At 42.7% G+C, this 14,462-nt stretch overlaps 1 protein-coding gene across 1 annotated transcript; it reads left to right on the top strand.

The window, feature by feature from the left end:
- Positions 1–230: 230 nt before the first annotated feature.
- On the top strand, positions 231–14,414 carry slc22a2 (solute carrier family 22 member 2; the record flags this gene model as incomplete). The annotated part of the gene is given in 23 exon segments (XM_079215787.1): positions 231–632; positions 1,187–1,290; positions 1,471–1,625; positions 1,743–1,911; positions 2,060–2,174; positions 2,974–3,074; positions 3,198–3,412; positions 3,415–3,601; positions 4,348–4,460; positions 4,668–4,767; positions 5,044–5,131; positions 6,205–6,573; positions 7,438–7,485; positions 8,273–8,376; positions 8,762–8,916; positions 9,175–9,343; positions 10,271–10,382; positions 10,482–10,582; positions 10,651–10,865; positions 11,012–11,120; positions 12,878–12,990; positions 13,641–13,740; positions 14,236–14,414. Coding segments are annotated over 23 exon segments (3,432 nt in total). The 3' UTR covers positions 14,324–14,414.
- Positions 14,415–14,462: the final 48 nt, after the last annotated feature.

Below are 14,462 nucleotides of genomic sequence, written 5' to 3'. Positions count from 1 at the left end.
TGAATCTCTGGGTCGGACGTTTACACACCTGGTCTGACGTCTGAGAAAACGTCAGTCTGTGGACCTTTGCTCCTGCTCGTCCTTTTTAAGATCCAAAGGACATGCATGTGGTCACTCTGCAGCGGGAGGCTCAGCATTCACACTGTCAAGACTGTTGACACTGATTTGAACTTAGTCAGAGTTGATCTGCCAGTTCTTAGAGAGAAACAAAGAAAACAACCTTTGCAGCCATGACCAATTTTGACGATATCTTGGAAGAAGCTGGGAAGTTCGGCCGCTGTCAGAAGCGCATCTTCGCCCTGCTGTGCATGGTGTCCATGCCCTGGGCCGGCGTGTACGTCGGCATCGTCTTCCAGGGTTTCACCCCGGATCACTGGTGCCGGGACCCTGCGGTGGCAGAGAGGAGTCAGGCGTGCGGATGGAGCCTGGCGGAGAGTCGCAGGCTGACGGTGCCTCTGGTCAACAGCTCCGGGGCGCTGCAGCAGAGCAGCTGTGAGCAGTACGAGGTGGACTGGAACGCCACAGCGCTCACCTGCGATACACAGGGACTGGACCTCAGCAAAACTCCCACGGGTGCCTGCAAAAGTGGCTGGGAGTACGACTATAAGGGCAGGCAATCCTTCGTTACAGAGGTAAGTAAGCAAATAAACAATGTTGGCTTTTTTTCTTTCTTACCTTTTTAATACCAAAAAAACCCCTAGGAAAACCCTGTGAGAATTGTGTGCAGTTTTTTGCTACTTCAAAGGGATAGTCAATACAATAGGTCTGTTTTCTTTATTTGCGAGAGTTAGACGAGTAGATTGATGCCACTCTCATTTCTTTAAATTGAGTAGGAAGCTAGAGACAGGAGATGATGATCTCAGCTTTGCATGAATAGCGGAAGAAGGGCGAAACGTCAAGCCTGCCTCAGTCTGAAGTGGAAAAACACCTCTGAGACTCCATGCTTTATCTAATTTGTGTAATACAGAAACTGCTAATTAACAAGTGGTGGTTTCAGGGGGAGTCACATGCTCTTTGAGAAAATGTCCTTGTAGAGGAAATTAGGAGAACAACAAAATAAAGTCCTGAACATGCGTGCAATTTCTATTTTACCCACATTTAAGTACGTTTCTGAAGAGTTTCAGGGAATATATAAAGAGAGAAATACATGTTATGATTGACCTGGTCTGTCTGTGTGTTCTCCCAGTTTGACTTGGTGTGCTCTGACGGATGGCTGGTGGACATGTACCAGGCCACTCTCAACGTGGGCTTCCTGGTTGGGAGCATCGCAACTGGCTACCTGGCCGACAGGTGAGACTGCGATTCGCTTGAATCCAATTCGACGAAGATGTGAGGTTTTCTTTTAATGGAGTAAATGAGAAACACTCCAGACAGGAGATGCTGCACTTCTTCTACTGTTGTGTTCATGGTGCCACTGAGACAAGATCTATATCGTTTTAAACCGATGTCCGTTTGTGTCTCTGCCTTCAGGTTTGGCAGGAAAATTAGCTTCCTGATGTCCAACTTGCTGAACGGGATCGCAGGAATCCTGGTGGCCGTGGCTCCAAACTATGTGGCTTTACTGGTTTTCAGAACGCTCTACGGGTTCGGAGTGAAAGGCGGCTGGGTGGTCGGATACGTGCTGAGTAAGAGCAACATTTAACTTCGCAGCTGCGATTCAGCGTTCAACAGGGTTCAAGAAACTACAAGCACATCTGTGGCGTTACTCGATATGTGACAGCGTTTCACCTCTTCTGTCTCAGTCACAGAGATCGTGGGGGTGGAGTACAGACGCACAGTGGGAGTCATATACCAGATGTTCTTCAGTGTCGGCATCCTCCTCCTCCCTCTGCTGGCCTACTTCATCACCGACTGGCGCTGGCTGCAGGTCGTCATCACCGTCCCCTACATCCTCTTCCTGTCCTACTACTGGTGAGAAACACCTGCTTTTTTGTGTGTGTGCCGTAAACAGGAAGTAAAGTCTTGGACCCCTTTTTTTTATGTTTTGAGAATGTTTTGAAAGGAAAAATAAAAGATCAAATAAGTTGTCATTCCTTCATGAAAGTGTTTATGTTTGCAGGTTCATCCCGGAATCGCCAAGATGGCTTCTCTCGCAGAACAAAAAGTCCAAAGCGATTGAGATCACTATGGCCATGGCCAAAGAGAACAAGATGACCCTGTCCAAGAACATCGAGGTAGCTGCTGGTTTGAACGCATCATGAGACTGTGTCCACTTCACTGAAGCAGTTCCAGGAAGTCTAAATGCATCAAGCGTTTTAAAAAAGGTTTAAAATGAGAAACACACTTTGTTTCTGCTACTATAAATGCAATAAGTGTATTCCATGGATTAACACTGCACCTTTAACTATTTAGTCAAATCTCCTTTTTTTACGATTTTTAGACGTATGCCTCATAATTTATACAGTGTTGTAGTTTGTCTTTGGTTCTGGTTTAGTAGATGTTTTTGTAAGTTGCTTATCTAGTCTATGCATGTTTTTGCATTTGCTGCTGTTGGTTGTAATTTTCACCCTCACCGCTAGATGTCGCTAGAACCAACACACTAGTGCCTGAAGATCTGTGAAATGCAAATGCACAGTTTTTTTTACACACAATTGCATTTAATGTATTGCACAAAAGAAGCGCTACAGATGTGAATTCTGAAGCATTTGATATGACATTTTAAAAAAGTAAACGGTAAAATAGTATATCTGAAAATAACTAGTAAAATCAGCAAAATATTTAAAACATTACTAATATATTTTTGGGTAAAATTCAGTAAAATATCTGGAAAATAAAATCAATGACATATCTGAAAATGATTAGTAAAATATCAGAAACATATCTGTATCTGAAAACTGTGAAATGCAAAAGCATTTTCTATTCTACAGTTCTTCTGAGCTATACATATTGTGAAGTATTTAAAATGTAATATTACAATAAGAGGATTATATCATATTAGCAGAATGAATATTATATGTAATATTGATCCTGCAGAATCTGTCAGATGATAACTTGGAATCCAGCGCTGCCTCCTTCATGGACCTGATCAGAACTCCAAAAATTAGAAAACACACTTTCATTCTCAGCTTCAACTGGTGAGTGTTTTAAAGTGAAATGCAGTTCACCAGTGTTTTCAAACATGGGTCTTTGTAATGCTTAAATTAAAACCTACATTAAACAGACTGGTCATCTAAAATAACATCTGATGTCTCCTCCAGGTTCACCAGTGCTGTGGTCTACCAGGGTTTGATCATGAGGCTGGGCATTCTGGGAGGAAACGTCTACATCGACTTCCTCATCTCTGGCCTGGTGGAGTTCCCTGCTGCCTTCCTCATCCTCTTCACCATCGAGCGTGTGGGCAGGCGCATTCCCTTCGCCTCCGCCAACATCGTAGCCGGAGCCGCCTGCTTCATCACCGCCCTCATCCCTGACCGTGAGTCTCGGGCGACCGGTGGAGACGGGGAACGAGACGTTCAGGCGCCACGAGATTTACGTTCCTCTCTGTCCTTGCAGACATGTTCTGGTTTAAGACGGTGGTGGCCTGCATCGGTCGGCTGGGCATCACCATGGCCTTCGAGATGGTGGTGTTTGTTAACACCGAGCTCTACCCGACGTTTGTCAGGTAAAATATACACAATGTATACGCTCTGGGGAACTTGTAATTTGAAGTTACTTTGGATTAAAATGCCAAATAAATTTCTAACAAGGCCTACTTTTGACAACCATAATCAGCCCACTCTGGTCGATCCAGCAGCTACATTCAGAAAACCACCGCTCAGGATTACAAATATACAACTTTTTGCCCTTTCAATATTAGTTTTCTCTGTTTAGCAGTGGTGGCTTGTACTGCTCATGCAACCAGAAAACAGTGTTTAGCTTTAGCTGGTAAATATCCTACTTGAATCTTCTAAGAGTCCAAAAAAACAACAAGTGGTGAAACGAGACTCCTCAACGCCGTCCCGCTGAATTCTAGTTTGCCTTTGGCAGAGTGACCATGGTGTAGTTTGTGTACAGCCTAATGTTTGCTTTTTACTTCTGCTGTTTGCATAAACGCTTAAAAAATTAGGAACATTTTGTTCATTCGTGAAAATGATCTTCCTGAATAAAACGTGTAAATATTAAAGTTTACAGGGTTTACAAAGATACAGGACACCCCTGCTGCACACTATTTGAAAGCTTACATTCTTCAACCATCGAGGAGTTTTGTTTTCTTGTGTGTAATGAGCTTTACGGCCTGCTTAGCAAGCGCCGTTTAGCTCGTTCAACAAAACACCCAAAAGGAAAAATGCATCTCTTGAGGTCTGGAAGAGCCGCCTGACAGCAGCGATCAGGAAAGTGAATATTTGCTGCTTGTTCTTTTGCCTGTAGGAATCTCGGCGTGTCAGTCTGCTCCACTCTGTGTGACATCGGAGGCATCGTAGCTCCCTTCCTGCTCTACAGACTCGCGGTCATCTGGCTGGAGCTGCCGCTCATCATCTTTGGTGGGTTTGATATTATTATGGAGCGAGAACATTTCATAGTTATTTGTCCAAAGTCTGTACCACAGACGGCTACAATAGATGAAGATGCTGGTATTTTATCATCACTTTTATTAAACTTTCTGACACTGTCGGTGTCAGTGGCACATTATATTGTCCAACCAACTGATATTGATAGTTTCTAAACAAATAAAATGATGTGTTGTGCAGGGTCTCTGGCTTTCGTGGCCGGTGGTTTGGTGCTGCTGCTTCCTGAGACCAGAGGTGTGCCGCTGCCCGAGACCATCGATGACATCGAGTTCCCAGAACGGTGAGTATGCAGTGCTGAAATAATGAGGTTCTTATAGACAGTTTGCAGTTTCTCTCATATTATGTTGATGAGGCTGTCATGTTCTTCTCGGTGATGTGTCTTTAAGATCAGGGCTTAAATTTTGTCTGTCATAAAATAGTGAGAAAGATTTATTGCAATTTCCCACCGCTCAAGGTAACTTCTGCAAACGTCTTGTTTTATTGTTTCCAAGTAATTGTCTGCAGATCAGTCAGTCGTTGCCGCTCTGTATATCATGTATTCTGTATGTGTGTTCAGAGTGATGGAGAATGCTGCACTGAAGAAGCAGCAGTTGGCCAACTTGCTGCCCAACTACGACGTGTCAACCAACAAAGAACCAGCAACTGTTTAATCTGCTTCTGTGACCAACGTATTTATTTATTCTCTGTTCATTGCTATGAAAGTTGCCCAGTGGCACATGAAGCCCAACAACTTTGTCTTCCAGGGTAGTACATTTCCTGCAACCATGGTCCCATAGAGCAAGCGCACTAGCGTTTCCTTTGACCCCGCCTTCCAGCGCTCGGTCATCCTCTTACTGATACGTCTTTTCCAAAATAGGCCTATAGGCAAATGTATTTTTGGGACCAATGGCATCATGTGACAAACCAGGAAATGATGATGTGTGTGTTTGCCTGTGCCTGTATAGTGGAGATGATAGTGTAGGTTTTACTTTGTGTTAATTCTGTAATTTTGTGTAAATTTGCTCTCTTGAGATAAATGTATTTTTGTACATGGTCCCTGATGTAAATAAAATTAATTAACTAAACTTGAGTTTACTCCATTTTGAACATACTGCTCTGTTGATCTGTCTGTCTGTCTCAAACACACACATAAGATAAGAAGGTAGTAGGTCGGTAGGCCTAAATAAAAAAATAATAAAGAAGCCTTTCAAGCCAAATTCTGAGGAAGCTTTGATCCTTCAATGTGTGCAGCAAGATGCTGGAGATGTTCTACCAGTCAGTGGTGGCCAGCGCCCTGTACTTCGCCATTGTCTGCTGGGAGAGCAGCATTGGAGCCGGTGACGCCAACAGACTTAACAAGCTAGTTAAGATGGCCGGCTCCATCATTGGCTGCAAGCAGGAGTTGCTGGAGCAGGTGGTGGAGAGGAGGGCACTGAAGAAACTTTTGTCCATATTGGACAACCTGGACCACCCTCTCTACCACCTGCTGCAGGGCCAGAGGAGCACTTTCTCCAAGAAATTCCTGTAGCGCTCTGTTGCAACAAGGAGTGCCACAGGACAACATTCCTGCCGACGGCAATACGACTTTACAAGTCATAGGCATTTGTTGTTTGCAGTTTAAGTGGAGGAGGAATGTAAAGTCTGTCAAACCGGTAAACAGGCTTGAGGGTGTTTCCCACTGATCCAGTGTGTGAACTGAACTATAAAGACTTCACTTGTTTGGATATTTTCAGCAAAGTGCATCGCTGTAGCAATGACGACCTTTGATGACCTTCTGGAGGAGGCCGGACCTTTTGGCCGCTGTCAGCGACGCGTCTTCGCCCTGCTGTGTCTGCTGTCGTTGCCTTTTGCAGGAGTGTACGTCGGCACCGTCTTCCAGGGTTTCACCCCGGATCACTGGTGCCGGGACCCTGCGGTGGCAGAGAGGAGTCAGGCGTGCGGCTGGAGCCTGGCGGAGAGTCGCAGGCTGACGGTGCCTCTGGTCAACAGCTCCGGGACGCTGCAGCAGAGCAGCTGTGAGCAGTACGAGGTGGACTGGAACGCCACAGCGCCCGGCTGCGATACACAGGAACTGGACTTAAGTGAGGTCCCAGTTACCGCGTGCAAGGTGAGACTCCTGAGATTGATGAAAATCTGTTGGGTTAGTTGGTTCTGCAGCAGCAATCATAGAAAGCTTTCATGTGTTTTAGTGGATGGTTTGGTCAAATGCTAAATATATCAAAATTAGTAACCTATTTTCAGTTATAATGGTGAGCATGATCATAGATTCCTGATTTAAATTAGAAGATTGGAAAGTGAAAAGTCATGGGCGTGGTCATAAGTAGTAAATGTGTCATAGAAAATCTGTGTTTCTAAACCAGAAAAACATAATGATCTGCTCAGGTAGACACTTCTCTTTATCTGTACATAGCAAATGTTAAAAATTAAGTATTATGAAAATAAAATGTTAAATATATAATAAAATATTATGATACATGTAACTTTGTAAAACAGGCAGAAATTGCCAAAATAACCAATATTGGTTTCTGTTCATGGCCAGAGGGATATTTACACTATAGTTAATTTTTTTTAAAACACTGCAGGCCATTCAACAAAGGCCACGGTAGGTGGAGTTTGTAATCATTGGACAGAGCCAGTTTCCAGTGTCTGTGCTAAGCTAAGGTAACTGGCTTCTGGCCTCAGCTTCATATTTACCGTACAGTGAAGAGGCTTGGGGTTTCTTTAAAATGTCTACTCCCCTGAATTTATGTTCAGATGTACGTGCTGCTTTAATGTGGTAAAAGTCAGTACTTTGCTGCCCTTATGACAAGTACAAAACATTTGGGCAGTGGCGTGCACAGATTCTCCCGAGGTCAGCAGTATAGATCACAAGGGTTTGCAGAGTTGAGGTTACTTTTTGCAACAAAGCAGCATTAGGTGTGATTCAATTGCCATCTGTGGTAAATGCAATGTATTGTTTTTATGTTTTAAGAATGGCTGGGAGTATCAGTATGAAGGCAGGAAGTCCTTTGTCACAGAGGTGAGATGAGAAATGTAATGCATTTGTGTTGCAAATTTGTGTTGATTACAATCACCCAAAAAAAGCATGAAACATATCACAATGAAAAACAAAATTGCGGCCAAAATGCAGGTCAGATCACAATCCTGTGAATTGCAAAGTAAATCCTTTAATATTTAATTGTACAGACACAAAGACGTCTTGTACAAATACCGTAAAATGCGGATTATAAGGTGCACCCTTTTATAAGCCGCATCTACTAAATTTATAGAAAAGTTGTATTTTATCATGAACACGCCGCTGCAGTTTATAAGCCGCTGTTGCTGCTGTTACTGCCTGCGTCCCTGCTGCCTGAGTCGGGCGTCGAGCTGGGGCTGGTCCCGCTACCTTCGGTGGTTGGCGGGGAGCTAGCTGCTAACACTTTTTATTTCGTGCTGAATGTTCAGTGTTGTTTACTTGAGCTCGGGGAGCTAGCAGCCAAACTCGCTGCTGTCCTCACCACCCTGCAGCGCCTCTCACCCCACCACCCCGCTTGGCTCTCCGTTGGCACCCACCGACGATGCCATCATGCTCACCCGAGGAGCAGCGAGCGCTGGCTCTCGCTGCTAGCTCTCGCCGCTAGCTCTCGCCGCTAGCTCTCGCCGCTAGCTCTCGCTCACGCCACTTGTGCGCGCAGTCTCTGCAACTGCTGCTAAATTTAGAATCGGAAAAATCCACAAATCAGCCGCACGGGTCAAAGTTGAGAAAAAAGTAGCGGCTTATAACCCGAATTTTACGGTACATGTAACCATCTTCTTTTTGGTCCCAGTTTAACCTGGTGTGTTCAGATGGATGGTTTGTGGACATGAACCAGTCCGCTCTCAATTTGGGCTTCCTTTTTGGCAGCTTTGCTTTTGGTTTCTTTGCTGACAGGTAAGGCATTGAATTATTTTCATATCCACCTGTAGTCTTATTGGCCACAATTACACGTTAATCAGCAGTAACCGTAGCTGTATTTTGCAGAGCTGACAGTCAGGTTGGTCTAGATTTCTACCGACTTGCCTTGTTAGAGTAGCTGCAGTCGTTATTTTTAAAAAGCTGTAATTGTCTGCTGTAAAAAAGTAGGGCTAATTTACTGTAAATGAGATGATTAACTGCCTCTATCACATGCCACCATTTGTTTTTAACACCACTTTTCCCATAAATATCTTTGCTTCCTGTCAACCCTCTGTGGCATTAGCAGAGACTCCACTTATGTGCTCATTCTGTTTCAAATGTATCTTATTTTGAAAGGAATCCTTGCCTTTTCTCTCTGCAGGTTTGGCAGGAAGATCAGTTTCCTGATATCCAACATACTGAATGCGATCTCAGGGATTGCTCTGGCTTTTACTCCAAACTACGTCTCCATCCTGGTGCTGAGGGCCGTCTTTGGCTTCGGAGCCAAAGGAGGCTGGATGACTTCATATGTGCTGCGTAATTATGACTTTCCGTGTCAAGTAATATCTGCTACAGTGGTTGCTTAAACATAGCCATACTTTAACCACGCTTAAGTCTGTTCATGTGTGACACATAATAGAAACTTACAATGTGAGGCTATTGTTTGACTTGTGCTGGTATAATTCTTAATAGTCCTTGAGAGAGGTTTGGAAATCATTAATTTCTGCAGGTTAATGCAGGTTTTGTTTCGATGAAATAAGTTCAGCTTTAACATGTTTCCTTTCTTCTTGTCAGTCACAGAGATAGTCGGAGTGGAGTCCCGACGGACGGTGGGCATTTTGTACCAGATGTTCTTCAGTGTCGGGGTCCTCCTCCTCCCTCTGCTGGCCTACTTCGTCCCCAACTGGCGCTGGCAGCAGTTCGTCATCAGCGTCCCCTACATCCTCTTCCTGTCCTACTACTGGTGAGAACGCTCACATTCATCCCAGAATCAAATCGCCCTGGCGGTAGATTTAGTTGCAGTCATAGTCATGTCCCTCACACACTTTAATGCCTGTATTTATGTCCTTTATCAAATTATAGTCATAAAGTAAGCGCACATGTTTTTGGTTCACACTTAAATTAATTACGTGGTTAATTGATTACAATGAACAAATCACCTTGAAAAATATGTGTTCTTTATGAAAGCTCCATCCTTGGTTTTGCTGTCAGTAATCATTGGAGAAATGTTCTTTGTTATCCCACCTGCTCCAAAAAAAAGATTTAAATGTTAACTATGTCGTCCAATGTCAGAGATTTTTTGAGCTGTCGCTGGCATTTGATAAGAATAACTGCTCAAGTTTCTGCCAGTCACGGTGTCCCCGGTATCAAACACATTCGACAGAGAAAGGTATGGGGTCAGATCAGTCTCAATAATGACAAATGCACACAGAAAGATTCACAAATATATTCAATTTACAAATGCTCACAGAAGGATTTACAAATACATTCCGATGATTTATATAAATGTAAAAAAGAAATTCACAAATGTATTTCTGCATTTGTATGTATTTGTGCGTTGATTTTTCTATTTCTTTGTGGATTCGTATGGATTTATTTGTGGATCGCACTGTATATGTTTGTGAATGGCTTCACATTTGTGAGTAGGCTTTTTGAGACTCTCCTGACGTCCCTGGATCCCAAATCATTGGAATGTATTTGTAAATCCTTCTATGTGCATTTGTAAATTTAATATATTTGTGAATTGTTCAGTGCGCATTTGTGAATCTTTCAGTGTGCATTTGTCATTATTGAGACTGATCCAACCCCATAGTAGGTCGTCCGTTACAAGCAGGTGTGTTGGTGAACAGTTCCTGAGATTTTTGTATCCGTCAAATGTTTTGTGTCTCAGGATCATCCCAGAGTCTCCGAGGTGGCTCATCTCTCAGAACAAGTCTTCCAAAGCTATGGAGATCACTGAAGCTATGGCGAAGGAGAACAAGAGGAAAATCAAGACCTCTGTGGTAAATTGATACCTCTCGATTCTCCAGAAAGGAAACACGAATACTTGTACAAATCTTACTAACTTAATGTCACAACTACATCACAATTACTTGTTTCAGACGCTGACTGACGTGGAGGGTGACTCCTCCTCTGCCTCTCTGCTGGACCTGTTCAGAACTCCAAACATGAGAAAACACACTTTCATCCTCATGTTCAACTGGTGAGACTTATCTGAAATCACACATGTGTTTGGCCCAATATGTGTAACAGACATTGAATCTCTTACAGGTTCACCACCGCTGTGGTTTATCAAGGGCTCATCATGCGGGTGGGGATAGCGGGAGGAAACGTCTACATCGACTTCCTCCTCTCTGGCCTGGTGGAGTTCCCTGCTGCCTTCCTCATCCTCTTCACCATCGATCGTGTGGGCAGGCGCATTCCCTTCGCCTCCGCCAACATCTTAGCTGGAGCCGCCTGCTTCATCACCGCTCTCATCCCTGACAGTGATAATTATTCTTTGTCAGAAGAAATAACTACAAGATAATGCCTGCATCATTATACATCTAATAAAAGTCAGCTCAGATGTCAAGTTAAAACTTTCTAAATATGCACCCGATTCTGTAAATGCTCTTTTGTCTCCGTGCCTCAGACATGTTCTGGTTTAAGACGGTGGTGGGCTGCATCGGCCGACTGGGGATCACCATGGCCTTTGAGATGGTGGTGTTTGTTAACACCGAGCTCTACCCGACTTACATCAGGTGAGGTCAGACTGACCCACTCCACGTTAATGATCACACGCAGCAGATCTGGAATCAACACATTCTCACTCCCAACTTGTCGTCTAGTGTCAGATTTGGAGGTTTGGGAAATTGGCAACATTTTTGCTCCTTTCAAAAGTATACTTCAAGCATAGGCTACTTAAAAATAAGTATGTTAATAATAAACTGAACATCACAAAAACACAGGTACTCTCTCTTAATTACACACCAAGCAAAGCAATTAGGCAGAAATATAAACTGAAGTGGGAAGCAAAATCATTAAAATATCTGGGAGTGTTAATTATATTGAATGAAATCTGGGCCAATCCCAAGCCAGGCTAGGTGGAAAATAATATACTGACCAAAAGGGAGATAATTCCATTATAGAAGAAACACTGAACATTTGGAAGGATATAGTAAAGAAAACCTCTGATCTGTTTATCTGGGACTGATACCTGTCGATATAATTCAGAAGAAGGACATCTACCTCTTTAAAATTCTCTTATGTAAAAAGGCCTTCACAAGGAGCTGGCTGAAAAGTTATCCTCCAAGCACAGGACAGTGGCTGGACATTGTAGAGGAGATATACTACATGGAAAAACTGACTTTTTAAGGATCAAAGCAAGGATCCATGAACAACACTGGGTAAAATGGACTTCATTCAGGGAAAAGATGAGTAATATTCTCAGCTGACCTGTAAAGAATGGACCAAAAATTATAATAACGACTGGTGACCCTCTATTAATTTAATTAATTTTATTTACTTTATTTACTTATTTATTTTGTCCACTGTTTTGTCATTTACAATGTTTTGTCGCGTTTATTGCTAACTGAAAAAATAAATAAAAAAAGAGTAAAAAAAATAAAAAATAAGTATGTTTGTTACGTAAAATAAGTAAGCTTGTTACATACTTGGCGTTACGAAAGAGCGGAAAGTTACATAAAACAACATTTTGGTCAAATAAGACAACGTTGACTTGCTTTCACACAAATGGCGGTCTCCTGGGTGAAAGCCCTCCTGCACCTACCGACGAAGCGACCACGCGCACCCGAGATGGCTTGGAAAACATTACATTACATTTCATTTAGCTGACGCTTTTATCCAAAATGACTTACAGGTCTGGCAGCGAGTGCTCTCCCAACACCTCCACGCCGGAAGCTAACTTAGCTTAGCTCGCGAGCTAGCTAGCTCTGTGGAGGTGGGAGCCAGCGGAGAGCCAAGCAGTGTGAAGAAACAACAACACAAAAAGCAGAAAACGCTGTTCACTTAACCTTCCTCTTGTGTTAGCTTTCTGTTACCATCTCTTGTGTTAACGGGTTGGTTTTGATCCATGTCTTAAATCAGCTGTAAAATACACTAAAAGCAATTATCTATCATCCAATTTGTTTCTCATCTCTCGGTTACCTTGTTGCTTCCTTATCCATGAAAATATTGTTGTATGTTTTAATATTTTTGGTGTGTGCCTCTGGGCCTTTTCTTTGTCAGTATACCTCTCGATTTCAATTCAAAAAAAGAAGGTAAAATGAACCTCAACAGAATCATACAATTAAAATTATAAAATAGCTATAACTTTGTAATTCTGTTTAGGCCAGCAGAGAAGGCTTAGCAGGCCCGACGGCCCGCCACTGGTGGTTTAGTGTCTATAGGTCAGATGACACCGACCCAGCGTCGGTATTTGACCAGTTGTGAGTGAAAACGGGTTGCTGGATTTCAGTGTAATTGCTAAATGTTGGCTAATTGGATTCACTAAATACAGGAACCTGGGCGTGTCATTCTGTTCCACTCTGTGTGACATCGGAGGCATCGTAGCTCCCTTCCTGCTCTACAGACTGGCGGTCATCTGGCTGGAGCTGCCGCTCATCATCTTTGGTACGTTGGGACTCCGCCACAAACATAAGAGTAGATATAAGAATTAGATGTTGGTAGACTCTATCTTTGTCACCCATGCTTTTACTTGGTTTCCAAGTATAATCTCATAGTGCTAACGCTGGTCAGGTGATCAGTGGCTCCTGGATCAAAGGTGTAAGGGGGCGTTATTAATTTAAATACATAAATATAGCTAAAAGGTCAATTAGTTAGACGTCCTTGTGATGGTTTAGTAGAGAAGTTCTAATTTATTATTCTTCTAGAAGAAAAAAATGTTGGCTGAATTAATGAAGCAATATGGACAAAAGATGGACGATAAAGAAACGGACAATAGCACAAGAAGGGAAAACCTTTTTACACAGTAAGGGGAAAAAAAGAAAATTTTCTGGTTTCTTTGCTGAATTGCTGTCTTGAGAGAAATTCAGCAGCATCATGAACTAAAGTAGCTTGAGTCTGTCCCTTAAATATTTTTGTGGAACTTGAATATTTTGCTCAATCCATCTCAGAAAGGCAGACTCACTACCTCAAGAAGTGTACGCTCAGAGTTTCTACCTGAATAACAAGTTATTCTTAGTTTCGAGCACCATGATTTAATCAGGTTGTGAAATGAATCCTTGTTGGTGAAACCCAGCTAAAAGTTTCAATGTGTACAGGGGTGGTCGCGTTCATAGCTGGAGGTTTGGTGTTGTTCCTGCCGGAAACCAGAGGAGTTCCTCTCCCTGAGACCATTGACGATGTAGAGTTTCCTAACCGGTGAGCAATCTCTCCCAACAGGTTTCATCACTCAACACATCAGAGCACCTCAGTGATGTTATTGGACCCTTTTATTTATTCAAAGTTGCTCTAATGTGAACACATTTTTGCGTTTAACCCATCCTTGGTAATTAAGGAGCAGTGTGCTGCTGTGAAGCAACTCGTCTTGCTCAAGGACACTTCGACATGCGAATTATGGGGAGACCATGGATCGAACCAGCTACCTTGTGGTTTCAGGACGACCACTCTCCATGAGCTACAATCATCATATTAGCTGTTGAACAAATACTGTAGTACTTTAAAACTGCAACTAATTACATTGTTTGTTAGAGTTGCCATTTAATAAAGTAACTGATGCTTAAAATTGCAAAAGGCTTACATGCCAATTAATTAAATGTACCAATGTGTGTAATAACGATTATCTAAATGTAATATACTCCTATTGATGCAGAGTATACTATTTATAATAAATAACGTCTGTGTTTTTGTTTCCAGGAAAAAAGAAGATGCAGTGGAGAGCCAACGAATGAAGGAACCTTTAAAAACAGAGATGACAAACAACATGGAAGCAACAACTGTGTGACTGACTGTGTCTATGTACATGTGTGTGCATGTGTGGACTTATTCACTGTGATACAACAAAACTAGGATGGGTTTTTAAATAAACATAAACATCACGACTTCCCAATTTCCTTTGCATTCAGTTTTATTGTTCAACTGTT

This window comes from Taurulus bubalis, assembly GCF_910589615.1.
Source record: "Taurulus bubalis genome assembly, chromosome: 3".
NCBI classification, from domain to species: Eukaryota; Metazoa; Chordata; class Actinopteri; order Perciformes; family Cottidae; genus Taurulus; species Taurulus bubalis.
This window is presented reverse-complemented; position numbering and strand designations above follow the sequence as displayed.